At 41.4% G+C, this 14,108-nt stretch overlaps 1 protein-coding gene across 2 annotated transcripts; it reads right to left on the bottom strand.

Moving 5' to 3' along the window:
* Positions 1 to 578: 578 nt before the first annotated feature.
* On the bottom strand, positions 579 to 14,000 carry TMEM168 (transmembrane protein 168). 2 transcript variants are annotated; one of them, XM_054988153.1, is made up of 5 exons: positions 13,867 to 14,000; positions 10,764 to 12,025; positions 8,440 to 8,582; positions 4,689 to 4,963; positions 579 to 3,532 (listed from the first exon to the last, which is right to left on the bottom strand). In XM_054988153.1, the coding sequence occupies exons 2-5, from the start codon at positions 11,898 to 11,900 to the stop codon at positions 2,985 to 2,987; spliced, it is 2,103 nt and encodes a 700-aa protein (XP_054844128.1). In that variant the 5' UTR covers positions 11,901 to 12,025; positions 13,867 to 14,000; the 3' UTR covers positions 579 to 2,984. The 2 variants fall into 2 exon arrangements, with proteins under 2 accessions (XP_054844128.1, XP_054844129.1); XM_054988154.1 differs by lacking the exon at positions 13,867 to 14,000 and adding an exon at positions 13,242 to 13,440.
* Between the last annotated feature and the right edge of the window lie 108 nt (positions 14,001 to 14,108).

The raw sequence follows: 14,108 nt of genomic DNA on the forward strand, positions 1-14,108 counted from the left end.
GTTCCTGGGGTCCCATGTACCCTCAAACAACATATTAGAGGAGATGAGTGGGATTTGGGAGTAGGAGACGAGGAAGCTCTGTTGTGTTAATAGAAACCCTTGTCCTTAGCAGATATGATTATCAGGATCCGACCCACAGGAAACAGCGAAAGGACGATGGCACTTCTCCAAAATGTCATTATGTAAGCTCCAACTGACAGCTTTTTAAATTTTCAAGGATATTGGTTTCTGTTGATTTCAGTGGTGCTACTTATTTTTGCTTCTACGTGGGTCAAACAGGCTATTGTCTACAAAACTCCTGTTTATAATAAAACAGTCCTGAAGCAGTCCAGTTTTCAAGCGAAAAATGAAATTAATGGTTAGGTCATCCGTTATGCAACATTCCAGACTTCTAAGTGTCATTTTATATTGAACGGGCTAAAAATGTGTTTAAAAACTGAATAATATAAAGATGAGTGAATGCAGAACTTCGCTACAGAAACCAAAGTACAAGGGTCATCATACAAGAGAGGGAGATATATATATATATATATTTAAATAATTTCTTTATAGAATAAATTCAGTAAAAAAAGCTTGAATGATAAACAAGGAAGTTTTCTAGAGTAACAACATCCACCACAGGCAATAAACCCTTGAAATACTCAAGCTGAAATCAGTGTCAGTAATCCCAAAGGAAGCACAATAAATATTACAGAAAGATTCAATTTTAAAAGCAGAGAAAGGGCTTCAATACACAGCTCAAGAAATGAAAACATATGAAAGTGCAATTGTAAGAGAAAGGAAATGGCAGGGAACTCTTTATCAGCCTGCATTCCAATTAAGTGTAAGCTAGTCTGAGGCACCGGCATTAGCACATTAAAGCAAAACGAGTACAGAGGGGACCAAATGAAATACCTCTGCACAGATATTATCTTCACACAGAACACTTCATCCTGAAGTGACATTGTGTGAGTTTCAGAAAATCACTTTTAATCTACTTAGGGTTATTGGCACCATTCTTATGCCCTTAAAACTAACAATTTGAACAGACATGATGGCTGAAACTACACCAGAAATTCAACAATGTTTTCAGCTTTCTGTAGTAAATGCAGCAACAATAAGCATCCAACAGAACAGAAAGTAGCCTCTTTCAGGATCATCCACAAGATTGTGGATCATTACACGCTGGTGAGAGCCATTACATTAATAGCTTTGGTTCAGATTCTGGTCAGGAAAAACCCCACACATTTTTATCTTTATCTCAAGTCCAAGTTTTGGTATCAGTATCAAGGAGGGAGCAATTTATGATTCTCTACATATTCCAACACCTGCAGTTGATTTCACATGCACCTTTGATCTGTGCAAATAGATACTTCAGGACCATACATCCTGGAACAGAAGTACTGCTATAGAGATTAGGGTATGCAGCAAGAGGAGGGGGGAAGCTATTATCTATTCCTGAATCTGAAGAAGCCATGATCTACTGGAGAAAAGGACTTCTTGGTTAGTATGATTATCTTAATTCAGGTTTTCGTTCCAGCATTATTGTTAAAAGCCCTTTTAAAGTAAACACTGTATTAATGCATGGCGATTTAATGCAGCAAGAGCAATTCTCTTATCCAAACAGTTATATACATATTTTACAAAGACTGATCAAAATTTTCAAGCTGAAATACAGAAATAATTAGAAAACAAACTCTTATTTAAAAAAAGGTAAAACAAGAATTTGAATATTATAAATTACTCTCTTGTTGACATATGCTTTCATCATGCAATGCTTTCACAGAATTTGCAAGGAGAGGAGAGAAAAGAATATAACTTGCAAATTTGACTTTCCCAATGAAGGAAATCAGATTACAGGGACCCTAATTTACAGTGATTTTAGATCAATGGCACTTTGAGCAGAGTCCTTACACCAAAGCTGTGTGAACATTTACTTTTATAAATAGATCCAAACTTATTCAAAAGACAATTACAGTCTCTGTTTTTCAGCCAATGCTTTAGACAGTCCCCCACCACCCCAACTTTCCAATTCTAGATTAAGGTAAGATTCTGAAGCCTCAGAAGGTTGTCCCAAGGAATACCCCTTTTAATGCCTTAGTACTTACAAATAAAGATAACTTGCTTCAGTTCTGGAACTGAAATACAGTTCAGCACATTGCTATCATTCCATGACAGCCAGTCAGAAGAAAAGCGATTTGAGACACAGCCAACTTTCACAACACCAAATTCAATAGACTGCCTAAGATTTTATCAAGGGCATGGTCTGAAATGTTGAATGCTATGATACTGCCACAGGTGACCAGCTATTGGCTATAATTTCCAAAATTAACTCACTATAGCCACGATACTAATTATACCTACCTTGAAATAAGCTCAGCTAATAACAACTTACTCTCAAGTATGTACATCTAGGATTAGGGGTATAAACCCACTATTCTAAATACACATACTTGGAAGTTCCAATAAATTCTATATTTGTATTCACTTAAAATGGTGTGCTAATACCCCTGAGGATTATCTGGCATTATCTGGCATTATCCTTAGCTACTGTGTGCTGATTTACAAGGTCTTGAAAATCCATCAGTGCAAAGTATGGTCATAACAGAGTGACCTGAATTAGTTCTGAAATTTTTGAAATTATTTTTCATGGGATACACCTGCCATATAAAGCATAACAACACGAAAGGAAAAAAAAAGGAATTTGCCTATATAGCCCTCAGTTAGCTCCCATGCAGACGAGCATACAAACTCATCTCTGAAACATGGTCATACTAAATGGCTTTTACAGAATTCAGATCAACATCAGAAACACATTTCACCTAATACCAATGCTGTTGTTTCATAATGGAGTTTAACCCTTTGCATCTTCTATAGCTACTCAAAGTAAAGAACAAAGGTGATGCTGCTGTGATAAGTAGCAGGGTTCCTTCAACAATGTAAACTGTTACAAGTCAGTCATATGTTAAAGTTTTAAGAGCTCCTGCTCATCTTTGGGTCTTAATTTAAGATCTGACAAGTTTGAAGCCCTGCCCTGTGTCCAATACTGTAGGAAGGAACCAACTCATTTTTAACCTTTTCAAACATCTAAAACAAGCCTTGCAGATCCAAAAGAGATTAAGACCACAGAACCAGTTTGCCAGATGAATCAGAGGGTAGGTGATTCGGGGAAAATACATCATCCAATGTTTGGCAACATCACTTTCTGTTGGCAAGTGTAAAGTATAGTCACTCCATCGTTTTGAGACTCCGTACATGGCTTTGATAGTTCGCCCCTTTTCAAACCAACTGATGTCATTGTCAGGGTTACAATTGTATTCCACCCATTCTCTAGTAAAGTCACCTAGGCGTGGAGGGTCTGCTTCATCAATGTCTGCCACTTTAACCAGCTCCGCTCCTTGTACTGCAATATACTGGTCGTTGACTTTTCTTACTTCTTTAACCCAAGGCTGTGAATTCTCACAGTCTAAGACTATAATAAGCCTTGAACAAAAAGAGCCATTCTTCTCTCTCCACCATTCCAAAAGTGTGTCCAGCTGTAATGCATCACCGCCTGAGGGGAAACAAGACGTCATTATCACACAAAAATAGCTACATTTTATATCAGTAACTGTTGAAAGCGATGTTATATCCAGACCAATAGAAAGTGCTTTGGGAATCTGATTAGGAACCATTCTGGTTAGAGGTCAGATATTTGTACTGAATTTCCATAATGCTCACATGTTAAGTATGGAAGACAAGGAATGAGCTATCATTCAACCAGCATTTTGAAAGACAGTGACTGAATCTGGAATCCCTCTACCAGATGATCAACTTTTCAGTACTGATTGTAGCAATATGTGACTATCATCTCTTTCCTTCTTGGGACTGCACTCTATTTCTTTTTAGTATGAGTGAAACTTCACATGACAACCACAAGGAACCTTGTTCTCCTCCTTTGTCATCACTTGCAATGCGATATTTTAAATATAATTACAGGATTTTTAAACAGCAATGATAAACCAGAATAGCTTTTATTGCTTGCTGGTGTTCTTAATTGTTTTATTAAGATTGTGATGCTTTGTCAATTGAATGATGAAAAATGTTTTAAATACATAGATTTGTTACAGTAATCTTGCTGTTTAGAGTCTTCCATGTACATATGTGGTCTTATTTGCCTTAGCAGCATTCCAATGGAACAGCTCGGAAAACAAATGATGCACCATGAAAGAACACACCTCACTCAGAGCTGGGTGTTCTGGCCTGGCAGGCGAAGTTCTTTTGCGCAAGAAAAAAAGGCAAAATTCATTCCAAACAAACAGAAAAGTCTTCTCTTCTGAATAAAGGGCTTGCACAATCCTTTCTCAAAGAAAAATAATAATTCTAGGTTTTTAAATTATGTTCGCAATGCTTTATGAGAAATATAATGGTTCTTTTCCAAAGTGAATTTGGAGCCATGCAGGAAGCAGGCCTAACTCACATAGACGTGTGTCTAGCATAAATACATATTCTCAAATGCACAGATGTGTGCCTTGTGTATGTTAAAAAGAAGAGAGCTTAAAAAGCCTTTTCAGCACCTTATCGCATCCCCATCAGCACACCCAAGCCGTCTCTAATGACGAATCAGTTCTTGTTTATATAGCAATAAGGAATAAAATATGAGTACCTGGTAATTACAATAAGCAATACTCAAACTGTAAAGATATGTAGGTGCAAGAAAGAGCAGTTACCTGCGAGTGCCCATTCCCCAGTGCCATGAGTGTGGCCGCTGTAATACAGAACATAGGTGTCATGTCTGGGTCCATCTGGTGTCCGAAGTTCAAGAAAAGATTTCAGCTTGGAGTGAAGCGTATCAAAAGAAAGTCCACTTGTGGAATAATCACAGCCGTAAGTCTCAATCATATGATAGGCGAAGAATCTTTGGATGGCATTAAGCATACCTGTTGACCTCAAGTTTAACTCTTGTACATGCTCAGGTGGAAGCAGGGTTGGTTGGCCATCAGGACTGGGGGGCGGGGGGTAAGAAAGGGTGGAAAAAGGAAAGTTACAATCAAGACGTTTCTGCAATTAATAGAACTTTACTTTATACCATTGCTTGAACTACTTTACCACTGTGCTGGCTGTTACAAAATGTTTATAAAACAGGGCTCTGTGAAACACTGACCAGCTCTGCAGGATTTGAGTCCAGTGGCACCTTAGAGGCCAACAAGATTTTGAGTGTAAGCTTTGGAGAGTTAGAGCTCCCTTCTTCAGACACAACCAGCTCTGTAGTTTAAAGACTTCTAATGCATTAAATGTCATTTCTTAACATAGCTGAGTCTTCAATGAGGTTGTAAATTTGCCTCGGGAGTGCACTATTTCAGACTGAATGTGGAGGCCCACATTATTGCCTTGACGTGCATTCTAAACAAACAAACAAAATCCCAATAGGTAGTTGTAGAGAGAGGCAGGCCTGGAAGGCAGCAAATTTTACAAAGAAGAAAAAAATCTTCCTCCTCACTTCCACTGAGGACCTCTCCCCTCCAACAGAAAAACTGGGTATTTTGGGGAGCTCTGGGGGGAAAAACTCCTTTGAAATTTTTCTTTTCAAAAGAGTGAATTGTTTTTAAAAACAAGATGTTACTCAAAATCTGTAGTATGAAGATTTTTATGTAAGACAATACACAAAATATTTTCAAAGATATGTTCATAATTTAAATATAAATATAATTTTGTCCACAATTATGATGTAAAGTGTAGGATGAAAATACACTATTTAATAGTTTGGTGTTATCCAGAAGTACAAGTGAGAGATCCACAAGGACTTGTGGGAGAGCATCTCATTTTCCCCTCATCCACTCTTTCAGCTTTCCCTTTCCATAAAACCCCCATAGCTTCTCCTTTTCCTGCTTCCTTCTCCCCACCCACCAGCCAATCTACCTTTACCTGCTCCCCTGTCTTCAGCTTTCCCTCCTTCCCTCCCACTAGCAGTCTCTATCTAAGACAACTATGCCTCAAATGCATGGCGGTGGCCACCAGGCTGGGCCCAATTATGAGGAACCCACATGACTTGTGGAAGGGGACCTCATTTTCTCCTGTATCACCTTCTCCACACTTTCCCCTCTTCCTATCCTCTTGGTAACCCTAATACTTTCCATGCTTGGTAGCCCTCATACTTTGTCTTCTTCCCATCCACCCACCAACCTACATTTTATCTGTCCTCCATCTTTAGCTATGTTTATTATTTATGAATTTTGGATATTCATTTCTATACAATGGGGACTCAAAACATTTCTATACAACGGGGACTCATTCTCTTCTTCGGCATTTTATCTTCACAACAACCCTGTGAGGTAAGTTAGACTGTGTGACTAGCCCAAGGTTACCCGGTGAGCTTCCATAACAGAGTAACAATTTGAACCTGTTTCCCAGATCCTAGTCAGAAACCCTAACCACTACACTACACTGTCTTGGGGGTGGGTGGGCTGCTGTTGAGCAGAAGCCAGCAGCCAGGCCTGGGTAAGTCATGCAAGTCATGTGATATCAAGTCACCTGGTTGTTGCTGCCAGGCCTCTCCCTGATAAGCCTGCCCTCAAAGGCCAAAACAGCCCTAGAAAGGGCTCTGCCCGCTCACCCTGCCTTTTATTGACAGAAACCAAGGCTGGAAAGCTTCTAACACTGTGTGTTTACCTAGCAAGGGTCAATGAGGTCATTCATTTCTTAAAGCTACAGGTACTGCTTCCATAAGTTTAGGGGTTTTAAACCCCCACCCTGTTTTTTTTTTAAAGGTTTCAGCGTTTTTGTCTGCAAACTGCAGGCTTTTCCAGGTTTGTACAAAAGTCTGTCTTGTTTGTTCATGGCTCCAGTCTCTGGATTTGAGTATCCACAGATTTGGCCATGCTGAGAATTAGATATATTGATAAATGTTTAATCTGATATCCTATTATGTTGCTAGTCCTATTGTGATTGAATGAGATGCTCTGTTTAATTCTCCAATCCCACAGAAAGGTTTCAGTACAGGGTAGCCAACTGCTTGGAGAAAAAGTATCCTGTCCATTTACAGTGAAATCCTAAGCAGAGTTACACCAGCCTAAGACTGGAGTAACTCTGCTTAGGATTTCATTGTTGGCCAAGGTTTAACGGAAGTTATTTACCAGATGATGTTATTTATAGGGGTGTGCACAAAAAAAAATTCTGGGAACCATGAGTTTCAGGGATCTGGGATTCCTTAAATCTGAGAAAGCTTCTTTGATCTGATTCAGACAGATTAGAGAATCCTGGATTTATCTGATCATTATTATCTATTGGGAAACCTATCAGGAGGCTATCTGGAGAGAGGGGTGGGGGGGGGTGGAGGTCATTTTTTAAAAAATTCCACCAAATTTGCAGGGAACCTACTCCTGACTGTCCTCTAATGATTACTCAAGTTTCAGGAAGACTGGACCCTGGGGTCCAATTCTATGGACCCCTGAACTAGGTGACCCCAGCCACTCTCTATTGTTTCCTATGGAGGAAAGATTTCCAAGCTGGCTCTCAGGTAAAAAAAATCACAGGGACAAGGCTTTCACTAGCCAAAGTCACATTCCCAAATGCAAGCTCAATCCAAAAAAGCCCAACAGAACCAAACTGAAGCAAGGGAATGGAATCCCCCCAGAAGCAGAGTGAAGCAAGGGGGACCAGATCAGGGAATCATGTCAAAATGGAGAATTCCACTCAAACCAAACCGAAGCAAGGGGCACTGTTGCAACTGAATCGGTGTCCCAACTGAACCAGCGTGACTCTTAGATGCTAGGCAGACAAGGAGAGCTCCTGCACAGACTAGCCACACACTTCTCTCCCTGCTTCATTTCCCATGCCTCCTGCCTGTGCCTCACTCCCCCTTCCTCCTCCCACCTCCTCGCCTGGAAAGAAGTGGGAGATGCCTGGGGAAATAGCCAGCCAAGAGGCTAAAGCTGTAATTTCCAGATGAACCCAGATTTATCTGGGAGACTTGATCCAGGGTCCCATATAAGATCTGGGATTCTCTAATTTGATTCAGGAAAGCCAGATTTAGTCGAATCCGGTAAAATACAGCTTTTTCCCCAAACCCTGAACTTGGATCACACACCCCTATTTATCTTCATGCCAGTAAATGCTTCACCTGCCCATTTCCACATATTAAGCATCCATTAAAGGGACAGGATATCTTTCTCCAGGCCTGTTGGTAACCTATTTATACTCAGAATAATTCAGATTAGCTGCTATACATTCATTATTCATACAACTATTAAATGAAGTATGCTGTTAAGCAGAAGGAGGGGAGTAGTATATAAACTACCCACTACTCCTGGAAGCAGCATGTCCAGTCTTCAGTGACAGGGACCCTGCAGACAAGAACTACAATGCCTTTTTATAAACAGAATGCACTTGTTTTTTGAAAAATACTGGTACAATGAGTGTTTCAACAATCCTCATAACATCCATATTAACTGTAAAACTGTAAAGTGTTCATCAATATCATACCTGCAGAAATTGGTAGGAATCACAACTGCATACCCTACACATGTTCCTCCCAAACAGTTCCCCAGTTCGTGAAATAACCCATAAGCCATGGATTCAAGAGGTAAAACAATCAGAAACACACTCATGAAGATTCCATTGGATTTCTGCAAAGAAAAAGATGCATTTAGATATACGCTATCAGTTTGCATTTTTAAATGAAAAATTACTAATTCAGAATTTTTCCGGAGTCATTCTGGACAAATGGAATTGAGTCTAATCTTGTGTAGAAAACCAAAGCACAGGTTATCTATGAAAATCAGAATGGACCCCACAATTTGATGTAAACAAGCCAAAGCTAAATTCACTGTCAATTTAACCATGACCTGAAATGTCAACTGTGGCACATGTGCCATTCTCTCCATGAACTCATCCTGCTCTAACTCTGTAACAAATTTATTTATACAGAAGCATTCAAAAGATTACCAAGCACAGAGATTAAGAAAGATATATAAAAGAGTTACTTGTTTGTTCAACTGTAAAAAGTATGTTTCCAGGTGATCAAGCACAAAGCCCTTTCTTCTTTAAATCAACAAACATCTTAACAGGTATATGTAGACAGGAAGGTATATGTTTTGTGGATTTACCTAGGTCATATTCTAGGCTCACCTAGTGACAAGCTAATAGAAGTAGGTTTAGTTCTCAGCCATTTGTGAGTTTTGTGGGATGCTGAGTTTACTCTGTGATCTGGGACATAGTTAAGATGGGACAAGGAGTAGTTTAGTATCCAACCAAAATGTTGCCATTTTTCCTATAAGAAAAATAAAGGACAATGTTGTAGTGGGAACAAACCCTACCTACTTCCCCTGAAAACAGCATGTCCAGTCTCTAATGACAGGGACGACACAGACAGGGACTACGATGCCTTTGTATGAGTAGAATGCAGAGATGCATTGTATCCAGATGAAGGCACATTGCAAAAAAAATTTCTCCCCACCCTCCCAACATCTATCATAAGGCATTTTGCAATATATTCCAGCATTTCACAGATTGTGCTATAGCCTACTACAGTGTGTATGTATGTTATGGCAATGTAGCTAGTTTCCAAGATAAAATACAGATTGTTTAAAATGTTGTCTCTAGGCTGAGGTAACATTGTCCAATGCCTTATCGACAACTGAAATAACTGCCAATATATTGGATGAGGAAAGCCACATGGGACAGAACTAGACATGGCATGAAATGGAAAAAGCCCGAAACTCTCGTTTCGTGTTTCGTCACGATCCACAAATCATGAAACTTCACAAAATTGACACATTTGCCAAAACGACTTGATAGTTTCGTGATTCGTCAGAACCTGGGGCATTTCAATGGCCTCCTTCATACCCGGAGATGCCAAACTCGCAGGGAGACTTCAGCAGGCTCTCCTCCACTCACCCCCACACAGTTTTCAATACGTTGATCAGAAGGGTGGGGAGTGCTGACAGAGTGCATGACTGAAATAGGGACTGGGAGTTGCTGGATCAGAGGAGGATGCTGGATCAGAGGAGGACCGGCCATGGTGGAGCTAGGCCGAGAAGATAGAGTGAGGGGTGGGGTGGGGTAAAAAAGGCACCCTCACCCAAAGACCTTACCATAGCAAGGCCAAGAGCTGGAAATAAGAGGCTTCTTTCAGTCTCTTTAAAGCAGCAGTAGCCAAAAGCACAATCCCAAATCCTTCCACACACTCTCCCACTCCAATCCCAGCAAAACGCTGACACAGATCAGAATAGGTCTGTGGTTGGCTGACAGACTTGCCTAACAGGGTTTCGAGGGGTGAGATTGGTGTGCCCATGGCTACAGAAGGCCCACTTCCTTGGTTGCCTAGGGGATTGACCCCCAGCTCCTGGCTGTATAGGGCAGAATGGAAGCTCTCCAGATGGCTAGGAGAGCTGCCAATCAAGGATAAGTGGGCTATGACTGGGGTTTCCAATGGCAACAAAAGGTCTGGGCCCATTGTTGCCTAGGGAATCAATGGATTGGCGCCAGCCTGTCTGCAATTATGAATCATTCATAAGGCTAACGAAACAGGCCAAAAATTGTGAATTTCATGATAACCACGGCCCCACAAAAGGCTATTTCGTGACACACGAAACGGCCCGTTTCGTGATAAATTTGCTTCATATTTCGATTCGTGCCCATGTCTAGACAGAACAAAGTCTCCAAGGAGAGTAAATTCTGTTTGATGCCGCCAATGGCCCAGTCATAAAACTCTGGAACACCACCCTGTTTCATGCTATAAACTGTAATACTTAATGTTCCAAAATATTAAGGGCAGCAAAAGAAAATTAAATACATTTATAGCATACCTGCCAACATACAGCACCCAAAACTGCTGTTGCAAGAAGGCTAAAAAATACAAGTTGCTCAGAAATTAAACAAAAATGACGCATTCCTTTAGATGCCATAACTCTATCAAGGTTGTTGTTCTCTGCCCTGTGCGTATAGTAGATTTTGTGACAGTCATTCAATTTTGTATGGAATCCCCAAAGAGTTATAAGAAAAATGATATGGCAGACCATCCAGAAAATTCCAAAAATAGAAAAACCCGGTATCACAAAGTACCAGCGATCCAAATCACCGAGCTTGAAGGCTGATAGTATGAAAGAAGTAAGTTCAATAAGTCCAACAAAGATGACGGAAAATCTTCGACAGGCTCTCCCACGAAACAAATAGGGTTTCCAGCGTTCTGTAACTGAAAGTCCACTAAAGTAAACGTCAAGAAGAGAGTCTGTGATCAGACAGCTAAAAAAGCATCCTAAGGCAAATGGATTTGTGGGTATCTCTAGGGAAGGAAAAAACAATACCGAGGATAGGATGCCAAAGATTGCCAAATTTGGAATGGCAAGGAAAGACTTCATCCGCAAATCAATAATAAGCATTGCTAAAGCCACAACCAGCAAGATAATACTCATAGATTTTTGTACCAGCATAGTTGTGCTGGCAATTGCAAACCCAACCAGTTCCAGGAACTCAACCGTTGTTAACAAAGTGGGTCGATGATGGATACAGCCACATATCCTCTGCACCAAAGCATACAATATTCTTATAATTATGGAGGAAAGGAGTAAGTATTTTGTTGCTTCTTCTTTCACATCACTTTTTAAAGCACCATTATCAAGAAAACAGAGAAGACCAAGTAAAAATCCAAACCAAAGATTAGAAAGACTTAAACTTGCTGCTTCCATGGAAAAGTAGTAATAAAGTATACTGGCAATTCCAAGAACAAAGAGAGCCAGGATAAAGATCACGAGTATTAGTGCATCTGCATTCTTCTCCCATCTGACATAAAGGCCCATGCATATTGCAACCAATAAATTCATTCGGGCTAAATAGCCCAGATACCGGACAGAGGAATGCATGCTCACTTCTCGGTTTGCTTCTTCCAGTTTTGTCATTGCTGCATAGAGGCAGTGGCTAACACAGTAACGTAGTGATTTACACATGTAAGCAGACTACTAAAGACTGTATCACTCCACAAAATGTATATATACACACAAGCACTTGGGCTTCATTTAAGAAATGTGATGTTCTGTTGCTTCATCAGTAACAGCCAAGGATCATTAAAGTTCTGGAAGAACAAACACAACTTCAAGTTACAATTTTAAAATTAATGTTCAGATACAATAAAGAAGCACTTTTACATAGCTAAACAGTAATATCAAAGTATTCTACAGTGAGATCATTTATTTTCATTTTTAGTTGATTTATGGTGACAGTAGAGAACACACAGATTTTGTTTCAGGAGATAGCTATTATGAACTTTTAAATTTTTGTTGTACTCTACCAAAAGTCATCTTTTTAACTTCTCAAAAATATGAAATTTCACTGAAACTAGTTTGGCCTTAATGAAATGATTCATGGTGGCTGTAGTGGTGACAGCACACTAGCTGCTGTAAATAAGGTTCCCCAAAAGTTGCAGGTCAACAAAAAAGAGTAGCTTTGGATATGGCTTCCCAACTGCTACCAAGTTTAATTTCATTTCATTAATATTCAGTCTTGAGTTCTTCCAACGAGTTTTACTAATGGGTAATAGTGATGATAAGTAGTTGTGAAACTACACTGAACGCCATTTGTTTCTATGTATCTCCAGTTCTCATCCTTCCATTTTTATTTCTATGTTAGAAGTATTTTAAAAAATAAAGGGCTCTCAACCACATTTTCTTTTATGATCTCCCCCCCCCTCCAGAACTCTATGAGGTAAAGAACCACCAGATAACATTCCTCGAGATTTGCAATAGAAAGTTATTTTTACAGCCTTGTCTATGACTTCTTTGATAACTATTTCATTTTTAGGAGCTCCTTGAGCAGCAATTATAAAATCATATATATTATTTATATCCCACATTAATTTTTCAAAGCAAAAAAACACCCTCAAGGCAGCTGACAATATGGAATGCAAAATAGTGAAGTCAAGCCAACAAAACGGGCCTTTCTAGGGATATCCAGCAACTGCCTTCAGGGCTGGAAATTACACTGGACTAGGTGCCAACATCAGAGCACTGCCGCATAGGTTCAGAGCCAAGCAGCCTCCTGCACAGCACCACTAGGGCTGCTTGGTCTACCTAGGCCAGTGGTGTCTACTCTTAAGGGTAGGGGCTCTGTTCGAGGTCTTTGGTATCGCCCACGACCTGATCCTTTTAACTGGAGACGCCAGGAACTGAACGGTGGCCTGCATGCTGTACCACTGAGCGACTTTACAGTGCAATCCTATTCCACTCCACGCTCGTGGATTTCAATAGGTTTGGGCTGGAGCAACTTTGCAACAGGCGGCACTGCAAACCAACCTGTTACACTCGTCTACGGTCATTTAAGACCATCAGGTGGCAGCTGAACGAAGGCCCGCTGATACCGGTTTTGCGTCAATCGAGAATTACTTTCCCAGAAATCGAGCAGCTCTGACGGAGTTACCGGACAGGTGCTGTGTTATGGGAGTTCGCCTCAGGCTGGGCGCGGCGGGGGCCCTCCTGTTGCCTCAAGGAACAAGAACCGACATTTGCAAAAGAACATGTAAAACACGGACTCTTTTTTGGGAAAGGACAGGCCGTTTGGCGTCACCACCCTGCGTAGAGCGACCCGCATATCCACCACCCCGCCCGACTTCTGAAGAGTTGCCGTTAAGTCCCTTTCAGAGTCGGCGCATGAGCGGAGCGCTTCGCTCATGTCCCCCCATCTCTTCAGGGTTCAGGGCAGGTAGGCGCTCATTTCTCGGGAGGCAACAGGAAACTGGAGGGGGGGGGTCCGAAACAGCGCGAGTTGGTGCCTACACGCCCCCCCCCCCCCGCAAAGGAAAGCCGCAGGTCCGAGGAAGAAGCCGCAGCCTCCCCCTCAGCTAAGCGCTGCGCTTCTTCGTCTCGCTTTTACTTGCCGCCCCTAAGGCCCGCGCCGTGTCTGGGCGGCCGCCCAACTCACCGTGCGCTACCCGCTCAAAATAAAAAAAGTTCCCCGCCCGCCGCCATTTTGGCCCTTCCTTCTCAGCGGCGGCCGATATACGGGGAACGGGAGGGCTCAAACCGCGCAGCTCAGCAGGCCTCAGAGCGTCGGAGGGCCGGCGCGGGAGAAGCGCTAACTTCCCACGGCGGCCGGGCTCGGAAGAACAGCCTCGAGCGCGGTTCCTGTTTCCAGCCCTCCTCGCGGAACGCGAAGTTCTCCAG

Source organism: Eublepharis macularius, chromosome 9, assembly GCF_028583425.1.
Source record: "Eublepharis macularius isolate TG4126 chromosome 9, MPM_Emac_v1.0, whole genome shotgun sequence".
NCBI classification, from domain to species: Eukaryota; Metazoa; Chordata; class Lepidosauria; order Squamata; family Eublepharidae; genus Eublepharis; species Eublepharis macularius.